At 41.1% G+C, this 14706-nt stretch overlaps 1 protein-coding gene across 20 annotated transcripts in view; it reads right to left on the bottom strand.

Moving 5' to 3' along the window:
- Nucleotides 1-6981: 6981 nt before the first annotated feature.
- Nucleotides 6982-14706, bottom strand: part of SCRIB (scribble planar cell polarity protein) — a 118044-nt gene continuing 110319 nt past the window's right edge. For 18 of the 20 annotated variants that reach the window (XM_062570816.1, XM_062570797.1, XM_062570803.1 and 15 more), the window contains 2 exons: nucleotides 12645-12696; nucleotides 6982-9288 (listed from right to left, as the gene is read on the bottom strand). In XM_062570816.1, the coding sequence (XP_062426800.1) occupies nucleotides 9128-9288; nucleotides 12645-12696 (213 nt within the window). In that variant the 3' untranslated portion in view covers nucleotides 6982-9127. Of the gene's footprint in view, nucleotides 9289-12476; nucleotides 12512-12644; nucleotides 12697-14706 lie in introns of all 20 variants that reach the window. The other 2 variants (XM_062570808.1, XM_062570813.1) reach the window with 1 other exon arrangement.

Below are 14706 nucleotides of genomic sequence, written 5' to 3'. Positions count from 1 at the left end.
CCCAGTGATTTTTTTTTTTAAGACTCTTTTCAGGTGTACTGGGTAAATTAAAGCTGTGGCTTCTTATGTGATTTATTTAAATTATTTATTTAAAGTGTTGAAAGCCTTTCTGATCTTTTCTTTTTTTTTCATGATATATAAAAAGTGAAAAAGTGAAATATTTCATTTGGAAGCTGTTCCCCCCCCACTTCTGTACATCAAAGATTGGTTGTATGTGCCATGACCTCTGAAGTGGTGTAGGAAAGCCTGTTTTTTCTCAGAAGTTTGGGGTAATAAATTTTGCAGAAATGCTCAGAGTTAAGCTGGTCACTGTATTAGGGAATGGGAAGGAGTTTTTCTTAGGGTAGGGATGCTCGGAGCTTTTTACTTTCTTTAGGCTAGCGCAAGCTTCTCCCCTAGGATTCTGTGATTGTATTTCATCTAATTAACAAGGGCAAGTGCAGAGTCCTGCACCTAGGGAAAAATAACCCTGGGCACCAGTACAAGCTGGGGGCTGACCTTCTGGAGAGCAACTCTGCAGAGAAGGACCTGGGAGTGCTAGTGGATGAGAAGTTGACCATGAGCCAGCAATGTGCCCTTGTGGCCAGGAAGGCCAATGGTCTCCTGGGGTGCATTGGGAAGAGTGTTGCCAGCAGGTCGAGGGAGGTGATCCTGCCCCTGTCCTTAGCCCTGGTGAGCGCTCATCTCGAGCGCTGTGTCCAGTTCTGGGCTCCCCAGTGCAAGAGAGACATGGAGCTAGTGGAGAGAGGCCAGCGTAGAGCTACGAGGATGATCAGAGGGCTGGAGCACCTACCCTACAAGGAAAGGCTGCGAGAGCTGGGCCTGTTTAGCCTGGGGAAGAGAAGACTGAAGGGGGGGGGGGTTTATCAATGTGTACAAGTACCTGAAGGGAGGGGACAGGGACAAACTCTTTTCAGTTGTTCCATGTGACAGGACAAGAAGCAATGGGCAGAAATTGAAGCACAGGAAGTACCGCCTGAAAGTGAGGGGGAATTTATTCCCTGTGAGAGTGACGGAGCACTGGCACAGGTTGCCCAGAGAGACTGTGGAGTCTCCTTCTCTGGAGAGATTCAAGGCTTGTCTGGATGCAACCCTGTCTAACATGCTCTAGGTGACCCTGCTTGAGCGGGGAGGTTGGACTAGATGCTCTCCAGAGGTCCCTTCCAACCTCAACCATTCGTGTTTCTGTAATTAAGACACCTAAAATTGACCTCTAGGCTTCATTGACTGTAAATTGCCCTAGACTGTAATGAGAGACACCTAATCCACATGGAGACAAACCTAAATTTGTGTGTCTTAAATTGAAGCCGTATATGCATATTATAGCTCATGGTCAATCTGTCGTCCACCAGCACTCTCAGGTCCTTCTCTGCAGAGTTGCTCTCCAGAAGGTCAGCCCCCAGCTTGTACTGGTGCCTAGGATTATTTTTCCGTAGGTGCAGGACTCTGCGCTTGCCCTTGTTGAACCTCAGGAGGTTCCTCACCACCCAGCTCTCCAGCCTGTCCAGGTCTCTCTGAATGGCAGCACAGCCCTCAGGTGTGTCAGCCACTCCTCCCAGCTTGGTATCATCAGCAAACTTGCTGAGGAGGCACTCTGTCCCCTCGTCCAGGTCATTGATGAAAAGGTTGAAGAGGATGGGACCCAGTACTGAGCCCTGGGGGATGCCACTAGCCACAGGCCTCCAACTAGACTCTGCGCCTCTGATGACAGCTCTCTGAGCTCCGCCTTTCAGCCAGTTCTCAATCCACCTCACCGTCCGCTCGTCTAACCCACACTTCCTGAGCTTCTCTAGGAGGATGTTATGGGAGACAGTGTCAAAAGCCTTGCTGAAGTCAAGGTACACAGCATCCATGGCTCTCCCCTCACCTACCCAGCCCATTCCATCACAGAAGATTCGTTAAGCGGGATTTCCCCTTGGTGAATCCATGCTGGCTACTCCTGATCACCTTCTTTTCCTCCATATGTCTGGAGATGACATCCAGAATGAGCTGTTCCATCACCTTTCCAAGGATGGAGGTAAGGCTGACCGGCCTGTAGTTTCCTGGGTCAAATGAACTGAATCTCTCTCAGATTTGTTATTTCTGTTAGTTTGGTGCCTAGAATATTTAGTCTCAGTTTTTGCCTATCCTTTAGCCACTGTTTTAATAAATAGGATGATTAGAATACAGGAAATATATTTTAAAATGATAATCACATCTATATATTAGTGATTCTTGAATTATTGCAGCTACAATAAGAGATGGTTTGTAGGACTAAAAATCTATTAAATTCACTGATATAGGTGATAAAAGTGGAGAAGCGCTTAAACAGATGTTCATGAAGGACCACTTCACTGAGGAATATTGACCTTTTACAGTTTTTTGTTTGGTTTTAGAATGAGGGAGATGGAAATGTTTCTGAACTAATAGGCAAATTAACAGTGAACTGGACAGGAGTGAAGCCAAATGGATTATTTCTGCCCAGATGATGTACTGTAGCAAAAGAAGCTTTATTATCTAGGTAATGTTTCCATTCCACTGTTTCCAGGACTGTTCCCTTTGGTAATTTGGTTAAACGCTTAATAGGAAGACTTTTCCTTCTTTTTTCATAAGTCTGTGGCTGAGTTGGTATTGGCCAGAGCCTCCAAAGGCATTACCTGTCCTCTGGGGACTGTGCCTTGCTGTGCCTCTTTTCATCATGATGGTGACTGGCTCTTTTGCCTCCATCGTGCATGAGAATCAGCCAATGATGTGGGACATTTCAGGGTCCTTTGTGAGGATCTAAAAAGATCATACTATTCTTTCATGCTTACAGTTGAAACACTATCCAGTCCCTCCATGATGAACTGTATGAAGAGTGAATGTTTCATGTATCAGAGAGTTAGGGATAATATTCTAGGCATAGTGGATATGGGAAGATCAGAGAGATTGTTAGTACTAGCCAAGTTAATGGGAAATTTAGATTGGAAATGTACATCTAAAGCTACAGCAGTGCAAAAGTTTTTAACTGTCATGTATTTCCTTTGTACCAAACTTCTTACTTTATCATACTTCTCCACAAATTCAAATATTTCTTTACTTGTATCAAGTATATTCCATCCTAGTGTTAAAACAGAATAATGATTTAGTTATCATCTGTCTTACAATATTTGTATTATATATAAACTATGATTGTAGGCTTGACTGTCAAGCAGGGGAAATAGCCAAGATGGAACCATAAAATGGAAAAAAAAAATACGCTGTTTTCATTCCTATGAACATTTTAGGGAAAAAAAGTTATACAAATATGCAGATTTTAAGGCCAGGGGGTCATTATTTAACATGAGTTGCATAATACACACAAAAGGAACTGACCTGATAATAACTATAGAAGTTGTATCAAACTACAGCATGTTTTCAGAAAGATGCCATTCCCTGACTTTAAGAACTTCAGTAGGGGATAACTACTTCTAGTAGTTATGTAGTCTACATTTTTTAAAAAAATTCTTTTCTGAATTAGCTCTTTTTGTAAACCCAATATATATATTTTTGGTGTCTTTCTGAAGTATTCTCCCTATAGATATACACAGACAATGCATCAAAACATTAAGTATGTAAGACACAGTAATTCTAGCTACAGCAATATGCCTTTTAAGTGATTATCTTTCATAACTATGAAGTCCAAAAAGTAACTGTATTGTTTCTTATCAGAAGGTTATTCGGAACAGTCTTTCTGTATATTTTTTTTTTAATTCAAGTAAGTAAGTTGGTTGGCTGTAATGAGCAGTATCATTAAATGATCCTTTCTGTGTATGGGCATGATATTTACAAGGTCTGGAAGTTCTATTTGCTGGCATTTTATAGTGCTTTGTGTTGTTTGGGAATGTCGGTAATAGAAAGTTATTTGGACGGTTAGTGCTGTGATTTCTCTGGACTGTTTTATGCTGAGGCCTGAGACTTGAATTTTTCTGTCCAAGCTAAATTCCCACATTAAACTAAATTTTTGACAGCTGGAGCAGGGCTTGGCCAAGGTAGGTGATATGCCATTTTTAAATCTGGAGCAAGTTGTATAGTCTTCTTTAAGTCGTCCTCTGCTGAAATCCAGCCATTGAGCAATTCCTCTGTGATGGGACTTTCTATACAGGCCACTTATTCTTTCTGACAGCTGAGGTCATTTTGAAACATATCTTTTAACTGTAAATTTTTCAAGTCCTTTAGAAAGATTACTGTTATAAAATAGGAGAGGAAAAACCTTCAGACTGTTTCTACTTGTGATCATGTAACCCTTCTGCTCATTAAAATGTTGCTACAGTAGTCCATCCTTAACGCTGACAGAGGTTTTCTTAAACATGGCAGTAAATTAGCATAAATTAGATTTGGAAATAATTTAATGGAAAACAAGATGTTTTTCAGCTGCCTTCACCAAACTTCCTATTGCTCCCATAGATACTTGTTTCCATCTTTCCACTCTTGATGCTTTTCAGTCTGCTCTGTCTTCTTCTGCTGCTCTTCAGTAAATTGAGCTAATTAATTTTCCTGTACCTCTTCTTCATATGATTCTGTAAGCGCTCAAATGTCTGTTTCTTTCATTTCATCAAATCCAACAGTTTTTCTAGTGTTTACTACTCACCATATCATCATCTTATTTCTCAAACTTTTCAAAAATCATGAGGCTATTCCTTGCCTAGTGCCTTCCAAACACCATTCATTGTCATGCTACCTATTAAGTCTCATGCAGGAAGAATGTTTTTCAAGGCATGCTGGAACTCTTCTAAAGTGCATATGCTACTGATTTGTTTGGTTTGTCATTTCTTTCAAATAATGTGTTTGTCATAAATAAAACATTTTGAAAATCACGCTCTTTGGTCTAGTGGTTATAAAAGTGAGGTGCAGTTTGATAGCAAGCACACCTGGAATGGTCAACTGCAAATCACACAGGTGAGCTGGATAGCTAGTTTTATTACTAAGCATCAGTAAGGTGTTACATGCTTAACTGTCTATATGATTAGGACAGTTCACTAACCAGTCTTCTGTAATACTAGATATTAGTCCCGTTATTTATTTATTTATTTATTTATTTGAACACTAGTGAACAAGTAACATATGTAGGGTTAAACTTTTCAGCACCCCTTTGTTTCTTGTAGCTGTTTGCATTTAAATTTGCCAGTAAGCTACCCCACTCTGTCTGTCTGTCTGTGTGTGCGTGCGTGCGTGTGTGTGTGCGTGTGTGTGTGTCTGTCTGTCTCTGTGTGTGTGTGTGTGTGTGTATGTGTATTTTTTTTTTTGTGACCTTAAAGTTTGGAGCTCACTTCTTTCTCCAAAGTAGTAAAAGCTTTTGATGGTATGCTTTTCTGAGAGTCCTGTTTCTTCCATACTGAATACTCATTGGTATTACCTCTTCCAACTGTTGGAAAGCAGCTGCAGCCTTGTGATCAACACTAGCTGATTTTGCTGTAGATTCTGTTATAGAGAAATTGTTTATTTTTCTTTTAAGTTTATAATCATCCACTATTATTTGGAAAATTAGTAATTAAATATTCACCTTATTCTTAATATAGATTTTTATAATCTTCACTGTTTTCTGCCAAGTAACATTGGAACTTAACGCATGAGATTCAAAGGATTCCCTTACATGGCCAATTATCATCATGGATAAAATACTTGAATCTTATTCTGTTTTGGGGATTTTTTTTTTCTTTTAATCATTTGATGTTATGGTTGCCTGGAAGAGACACACACACAGTTTAAACCCTGTTTGTTTACTAGCTGGTTCATGTTTTACCCACATTTCCTCTCGCATTGTACTTGACATACACAAAGCATGCTGTCACAGTACCATAGATCTTTGTAGGTTTAATTTCTTTACTTTTTATTGTTTGAAGTCTTTTTCCTAAGTCTTTTACATGCAAATCCTTTTCTGTATTGGTGAATTTTGATGCTAAAAGTTAGAGATCATTTCTTCTGAGGAACTTGTGTATTTAATTCATAGCTTTCGGGTTTTAATTCCTAACATTACATTCCTTTAATAGTGCTGCTTCTTTTCAACTGCCCATTTGCTGTACTTAAAGCAGCTGTATTCTGATAGCAAATAACTGACTGTGCTGGTGCTAGGATGGCACTGAAAGAAATCCTTATACTTTTTGCCTCTTTTACTGTGCATAGTGTTTTAAACAACTGAGTGCATGTAGGCTCACACCTGTGAGCTAATGGGCAGGAGCAGAAGGCTTTGCAGGGCTCAATAATGGACTAGTCCTCACTGCCAGAGCAGACAGCATCACATCCAGCAGCCTTTAGAGTCAGAGCCCTGGGCATTTAAAGTACAGATACCACAGCACTCAGGTACATTTTGTACCTAATGAACCCCCCTCATACTGATGGAGATAGTCTCTCTGCAATTAGTGTTGGTACTTGTCTTACAGGTGTGCAATACTGAAGGGATGATTTTTGTCATTCCCAAATTTGTCCCCTATCTCTTGCAGACCATTAAGCAGGATGTTTTTGACTAAATGTCACTGTGAAATGTGATGATGAAAGCACAGTTACCTACATGTATCACCTTCTCTGTCCGTGTTTCCTTTCCGTACTACTAGGTCTTCTATTGTGTATCCTAACAGGAACTGCAGTAGCAAAAAACTTACTCTACCCTGTCCTGCCTCACCCAACGAATCTGCTGCTTCCAAAACACAGAGTCCTTCCCAAACTACACCAAGATTAGCCTTTACTGGTTTGGGTTCTCTTCCTCCCAACACAGATACCGTAGTTGCATATAAGCTTCAGAAAAAATATGCAGGAAATGAACAGCAGATGCACTAGAGGACTTTCAGCCAGGGTTGCATGAATAATACAAGCTCATCTTGATATTCTTGTAGCTAGCACTAATTTATGTGATCATTTATTTGTGCACACAGAAGCAGCAAAATTCACTGGTTTGTTTGCTAGATTATAGATTAACTGATAATCAGGAACAAAGTGTTGGTGTAGAAATTGGAGACACACAGGGCAAACTGCACTAACTACAGGCTCTAAAATGTAAAGTAAACTTTATTATCCTTGAACCACAAAATAGATTTCTTTGGTTGTACAAATTTCACTAGTTACAGTCTTGATGCGCTAATTTTCCCTCAGAGTCTCTCAGGAGAGAATGGGAGAGAACCCAGAGCCTGGCACCAGGTACCGCAAAGGGAAAAGAAAAAAAAAAATCACAAGTTAGTCACCAAAACCACTCCAGGATTGTTTCCAAAATTGCTCTTGTTAAAAAGCAGATGCTAAAATTAGATTTAAAAAGGAAAGCTCAACTTGCTGATGATGGAAGCAGCCATAGCTGCAGTTTGAGATTATCAGAATTCTCCCTTCAAAGCCCTGCAAAATTAAAACATACAAAGTCAGTTAAAATGATCCACTGGATTTTGGCATGAAGGGAGGCTCTCAACTAAAAGAAACTGCATCCAGTCATTCAGCAAATATACAAGCAGAAGTGCCTGCCACTCCCAAGCCACATCCAGTCACTGAGAGGCTTCAGGTACGACTCTGGTCTTTCTTACTGCTGGAGGGGTTCAGCAGAGAGCACCAATGTATTAGGGTAGACAGATCAGATTACTGCCAAGCTCAGATGCCTTTCTGTCTTCTATTGGAGGCATTAAAAAAAAAAAAAAGGATATTTACTTCAGTAGTAGAGCAGAACAGAGCTATGGGCAATGTCTGTCTCCTCCACATTTGCAAAGCTCATTTGATACCGAATGTGTTCTAAGCCCTTGTTTCATGCAAGAAAACAATGAATTGCAACCCTGCTCCTTTTTTTTTTTTTTTTTTTTCCCTTGCATGGGCAAGTATATATTTGCCCTGTTCTGCATGGAAAGGGACCTAAAGCCAACATCTTGGCAGAGAGTGCAGGATTATGTAGTTATTGCAAGGCATAAGCCAGACCCATTCTATTTCATTGTGCTCCCTGCCTGGCAGGCACTCCTTGAGAGCTCCATACCTAGCACCTCCTCAATATCACACTTCATCTCAGTGCTAGTAGGCAACTTAGTGGATTCACCCACTAGTATTCTCCTACCTGTAAGAACGCATTACTCCTAACTTAACCCCAGCAGCACACCTACCTTTTCCCATTTTCTGAATCCTAACCCACTACCTTATCTGCTGTATACACCACCTACCTTTGCCACCATATCCTAACCCCCAACTATTCTGTCCCCTATTGCTGTCAAACATGCACACTGCTATATTCTCACTACAGCTTTTCAGCTCATTTCTCCTTCCTGCCCCAGTTCACCAACTCAGTCATGATGCTGACAGAAGACAGATACCTGGCTTCCCCTGACACTTGGTACAGTGTGCATGTTGAGTGGCTCACACTCTGCATGTATGGGATACACACAATTACGTGTACCTCTAGGTAACTGTCTCCCAGAAGAGCACAAAATACTAGCAGGAGCAGTTTTTACATGGAACAGATCGCTGCTCTCACAGAGGCAAGTGGAATGGAGCTGATGCTTCCTAGAGCTGGCACAGGCTCCTGCTCATTCAGTCTTCTTTGCTTGAGCACACAGGTGTCAGTGTCAGAGGGAGGCACTTCACTGAAATTATTATTATTATTATTATTATTATTATTTTTGCCTCAAAGCTACCCCCTTCCACACACTCACAGAAGAAAGTGGTGACACTGTGTGTGGGAGATGCTTTTTGGCAAAAGACTGGAAATTAAATAGCAGTAAAGGCTGGAACTTCCTTCAAATTCATACTAGAATAGAAGCTCCCCTATTAATCATTAATAATCCAAGTTGAGGAAATACCAACTGGAGCCCCCTGCCACATTCTCACTTTTATGCTCTCCCTGTCCTACCCTTCCTCCCCCCTCCCCCCCCAATATGTACAGGCTAACAAACTGCAGCTGCCCACTGTCCTACCTACACCTCCTCTCAATTGGCGATCAGTAAGTCTATTGTCCCATTTTGTTCAGGACATGCCCCGATGCACTATGGGGTGAGAAAAGAGGGTGGTTCACAGCCTTAAAGGAAGTTAGTTAACCACAGCGCTCCCTGGGGTGCTCAGTTCCCATCCAGAGTCCAGGAGGCAGCTGTGGGGGCAGTTCAGTGCTGTCCCTGGAGCACAGGAAGCTCAAGAGCCCTGTGTAGGGCTATCCCATTGCCCAGGTGCATCAGATCTTCTACGTAGGGACAGCAGCCTCCAAACTGCGCCGGCTGTGTCGCAGTTTGCGTTTGCTGCTATACAGAGCCATTTCTTCAAGTGCTGATGCAGTAGGTGTTGATGAATCGTGTCTTAATAACATTTCCTCGTCCTCTTGCTGCCCATCCTGCTCCTGAAGAACTGTGTAGACACAAAAAGTTAAGGTTTTAGGAGAAATTGCTAAGTTAGGTACATAGCTGATGCAGTAGATATGGGCATTAGCATGTACCCCTGCGCTGTCTCAAATTTAACACCTAAATCTCTAAGATGTCATTTAAACCAATCCTGTGCTCACTATCTTCTGCTGGTGTTTTTAGATGTAGTTCTTCTACTGACTGCTATTGATTTCGAGAAGAAATTTACATGTCTGAGAAAATTTCTATCGCTAACACTCAGGCTTCACTGCAAACAATAAGGAAGTGCCAAACCTTAGGGGGGGGGAAAAAAAAAGGTATACTGAAAGGACTCAGGTGCATCCTTGTGCTCCAAGCATTTCAGTAGTTTTAACAGAGTATCAACTACTGAAGGGCAATGCGAGCACCTGTGTGGTATGCAGTAGCTGAAGAACAGGGAGGGAAGGCAAGCACCTTGGCCTTGCTTAATATTAAAGTTACACAATTAAGTCTTTTCTGTAAATTTTGACTTTGACTTGTGTCCTCCACCAAAACAACTCAGCAAAAAAAAGATATTCTGTCAGGGCAGCCCCTCTGTTAACTAAGTTTCAGGCCCCTTAGGGATGTGCACTGCATCTGAAGTACCCTCCAGTTACAGTGACTTTTGCCTTCCTGAAAGGAACTAGTGCTTTGACATGCACCTGGGACATCTGCCATTTGCAGTAGTTTGACTTGAGCAATGACTGTAAGATATGTGTGTAAAAAAGAAAAAAAATCCATTAAATCATACCTTTTCTCCTTCAAGTACCAACTAGCTCCTGAGAAGCCCTTCTCTACATTTTTTTGACTTTACTACAGAACTTCAAGTACAAAAATCTATGAAGACATATCAGAGCAGAGGTGCACAGTTTGTTGAGTTTTACCTAATGGCCCTCCCTCTGCTCTAGAGCCAGCCTCCAGGATGCAATGTCCCCATTGTTACATGATCCAAGTATGAGTATTTGCTATAGTCCAGAGTTGTTCCTAACTATTACCTGTAGTGTTAACCTGTTGTTTGAAAAGGCCTCAGAACCAAATGAAAGTAGACGACAAATCTGTCATCTTGAAAGGTTTTTATGATTGATAAGCAGATGACTGACTTCGAAACAAGGCAAACTAGTGTAAAAGAAAGGCATATATATATATAGACATGCAAATAAAAATCCAGATTTGGGTGAGAGGGAAATGAATGTGGCTTTCACAGAAGGAAGTCATGCCTCTTACACCCAGTAGTACTGGCAAACATGCAGGTAGGCGTGATCTCAAAGTTGCATACTGGACATTACAAAAAGCTTTTGATTGTTCCTTAGCCAAAGTTCTTAATGAAAACAAGCTGCCATGGGATAAGAAAACATGGTTCTTAGTGGATTAGTAAGTAGTTAAAACACTAGACAAGGTGTAGGAAGGAAATCTCTGTTTTAGGAGCAAATTGGTATCTGTAGCACAGTCAGTGTTTGGTAAGCGATGAGTGAGAGGAGAAGTGAAGATGACTGTATGGAGAGAGTTTGTTCATGATTCCAAGTTGGATATCTGGGTAGTCAAATGAAACATCACTACAGAAAAGTTTATTAGGATTTTACTGAGTTGACTGGGCAATTACATGGCATGTGAAATTTACTGCAAATGTCTATATGCTGGGAGCTGCCAATGAAGCTAGTGTTGCAGGGTGGGATGAGTTGGAAGCAGTGGGGCAGACACAGGGTTTTTTCAATAAAGTTTTTTTTTCTTTTCCTTTTATGGTAAGGAAGATTGCAAATAAAATCTCTCCAACTCTCAAATATTTTTCTTGAGAAAAATACTTCATTCAAATATACTCTCCACGTATTCTGAGAAGTGTATCTGAAAAGAGACAAAAGCAGGACTAGCAGGAAGCTAGAACTGATGCTGAAAAGGAGGGTTTTATTCCTGACACAGATGCTAGAACTTGCCAAAAATCTGTAGGCACATGAATGAGTTTAAAAAAGTCTATATGTTGAATGAAATGCTGCACTGCCTGAAAGAACCAGATATGGGGAAAAAAAAACAAAAGAAAAAAAGAAACCCCCCCTAAAACCCCAAACATCCCTGAGAGCTTTGTCCCATATCAAAATAGCATAGCTGCATCTTAATCTGCTATCATTCCAGATTGAATTTTGGAAAAACTGCATGCTTTTTGGCACCTCACACATATCCCAGCCTCAAACAGTGGTAATCTAAGGACTACCTAGCCCAAAGACTAGCTCAAAAAGCTCTTAATACAGCATCACAGTCTTTTTTTTCAACATCCGATAATATGGCTTTTATTCCATTTGAGGGCCCAAGAGACTGATGATAGGCAATAGTGAGGTTTGAAGTCCCTGCGCAAGTGCTGATCAGCTCCTGATGCTTCTATGAACTCCCTAGTTATGCAGACTGACTGAATGGATCATCTCAGAAAAGAAATCCAGGGTTGAGAGAGTTACACTGACAGATGAACAAGATACTATTTGCAGGAAAATGAGCTTTAGTTAAGGATCCCTGCAGCAGAACCTCCTTCTGGAAATGATGAACAAAAGGATCAGCTGTCTGAAGTGCAGCCTTTACTGAGGAGATTTACCAAGATAAAACTGAGAAACTGTTTCTTGTGTACATTAAAGGGGAAAAAATGGTTGCCGAATAGGCAGAAGAAAACCAGTGCTAACTGTTGAAAGAAATAACACTAATATTAAGGAGCAGGCCCTGCTGAGCTCCATGCTTCTGCAACAGCCACCCACAAAGAAGCAGGAGATAGTCTGAGCCTCTGTATTGTACTTGGAGACTGGAAGATAAACAACAAAGACTGAACAGATACGGCAGAGATTTCAATATTGTTTATTTACGCCACCTGGCATGCAGATCCACAAGGTCAGACTTAGCAAGTCATCTGGGTACTCAAGCATGTAAAGCCCTGAACCAGGAGCAATTTATCTGCCATTACCTTCTGCTAGAGCAAAGAATCCGACTGCCAGAAGCACAGGCTTCTGGCCGAGCCTGAGCAACATTATCTACCTACTGCAGTTGCCAGAGGCCAAAATTTCCCACCCATGTTCTGCCCACTCTTTGCTCTGCAAAAAAAAAAAAAAAAAAAAAAAAAAAAGGCAGGAAGAAACTAGGCATGCTTGTTTGTTAGACATCATTACCAGCAAGTTAGTTGTCACTAAAACAATGCAAAAATCCTACCCAAAACTCAATATGGCGAGTTTGGAGGGTTCATTCTAGAATGGGACAAAAAAGGAAATTGCTTCAAGCAGCAAGAAACTGATGTCCTCAGTGCTGATTCCACAGGCAAAGAGACCCTCTAGGGGAAGCAAGTAGTACAAGGAGAACTCCCCTCAGCCATCAACTTACCTGAGTTATTTCTGTCATCTACGTATCTGTGATCATCAGCTGCATCAGGTGACTGGAAAAGAGCAGAATATATGAGCATTTACCTCTGTAACACTAATGCCAGGTAATTACCCACTTTTAGCCTTCCAACACATAGAACCTTTTGCCCTCAAAGGGTCTGGTGATACAGCAACTGGCGCATGACACTGTGAACACACATGATAATACATTAATCATTTGTGCTAAAGTCAAGTAGCCTGTTGCTTGAATTGCAGGATGAGAAGTGCCTCTGCCCATTAGAGTTGTCCTCTTAGTACTTTTAGGTGGGCAGGGAGGAGTGCAGGAAGGAAGTGACAGGAAAGACAGAAAGCATAAAGAAGAAAAGAAGCAGAAACATGAGAGACAAGACATGAGAAATCTATACTTCCTTGACAGTCTTGGATCCTAATTCTGTATCTGCAGTGTTTCTAGGCCTAGCTTCATAGGCAAAATCAACATTCTTCAGTATTTGTAGAGAGAGTGTAGAGAATGGACATGCACTTACAACCTAGCAGACATTTTAAAAGACAGCTTTGGAGAGAAGGCTAAAGTAATAATCATGGAACTCCAGCACTTTCTGCTAACTTTAAAACCTTTACAAAATGAGGATCATTTCCAATAACCACAGCTATCTGTACTTCATCAGACCAGAGTCATAACAACACAAAAAACAACAACTTTGGTCATCATCATTGGTCACTGAGGGGACAGGCATAAATGTCTCAAACTCTTATTATTTTGCTTAAATACAGAATTTAATCTAGTTGTGGACAGTGCTTCAAGATCAGAAAGGTCAAACTACTCTATTAAGGTCCTCTGTTTACCACAACAATGGCTGCATTTATTTCTTCCGTTTCCAGGTTTGTACACAATACTTAGGCTGAGGAGCTAAACACTTCTCTGAGCTATACAAATAGGACCAGGTTTCAGAAGAGCTCAGTATCCAAACTTAGTAACATCAAACTCTTCTGAAAGTTCTGGTTGCTACTGAGCAACATCTGTTTGCCTGGGGTCTTTTCCTTGCTCAGCTCAAGAACAGCACAAGTGAGAAGTGTGTGTAATTTTAAACTGCAGGAAAAAGGTTGAGGTCTCTATGTATTTATATGGAAAGCACTGTAGAAGTTTCACAGCTGTGAGAAGTCCAAAATGCTTATATCTCCATATAAGCTTTGCCTATTTTGTGCAGCCAGCAAAACTGGAGGGGGAGGCAGGAAAGAAGGGGAGATGATCTCAGACTATTTAGTGTGTTAGAAATAAAGTGAAGGTATGGCAAAAGCTATGCTCTTCACGAAGAGCAGAGAGCAGAGCATAGGGGACAGTGATGGCTTTGGCATGTATTGCTGAGGAGCTTTTCATATTCCAGAAAATAGCAAAAGGAATCCAAAGGGCATGACATACTTGTGAGATGATGGCCAGGAAGAGAAACAGTCTCTTAAATACTGCACTGCTGTGAGAGGTCCAGAGGAACTGCCTGATGACTTGGAGGTGTAGTGTTACTCTTTGGAGGCAGCTTCTTAGCTGCATGAACAGGATGGCATTATGACCTCAGCAGAGGCTTGGGGAAACTCAAGTGGTCCAGAGCTGGCCCCTGGACACTGGGGCTCAAGTTGCCAGCCCTCAACATGCCTGGTACAGAACCTGGACAGGTACATATGCTGAAAGGGAAAGGATTCTTAGAGAAAAAGATGAGTGATTACCAAAGGCTGGGTAATATCACCAATAAAAGTACAGTCAGACAAAAATATGAATCAAACAATGAAAAACTACCTAAGAATCCTCCAACTGCAATTCTGCTAAAGTCAGCTTAACTTTGGGGATAAGATCTTCCCCAAAGATCTTATCTCAGACCTGAGATCTTTGCATCATGACAGCAGGTTAAAGCCTAACATGGCAGTACTTTCTACCTCTCCATGCACAACAGAAATGTAACACCAGGTATCTAATATTACCACTTCATTGTCTTCACTAAAATATATATATATATACACACATATATATATATATATAATGGATGCATAGTGTCTGCTCTGATCAACTGTCACAA

This window comes from Rhea pennata, chromosome 2 (assembly GCF_028389875.1).
Source record: "Rhea pennata isolate bPtePen1 chromosome 2, bPtePen1.pri, whole genome shotgun sequence".
Classification (NCBI taxonomy): Eukaryota; Metazoa; Chordata; class Aves; order Rheiformes; family Rheidae; genus Rhea; species Rhea pennata.
Note: the sequence above shows the minus strand (reverse complement) of the source record. Positions and strands in the feature narration are given on the sequence as shown.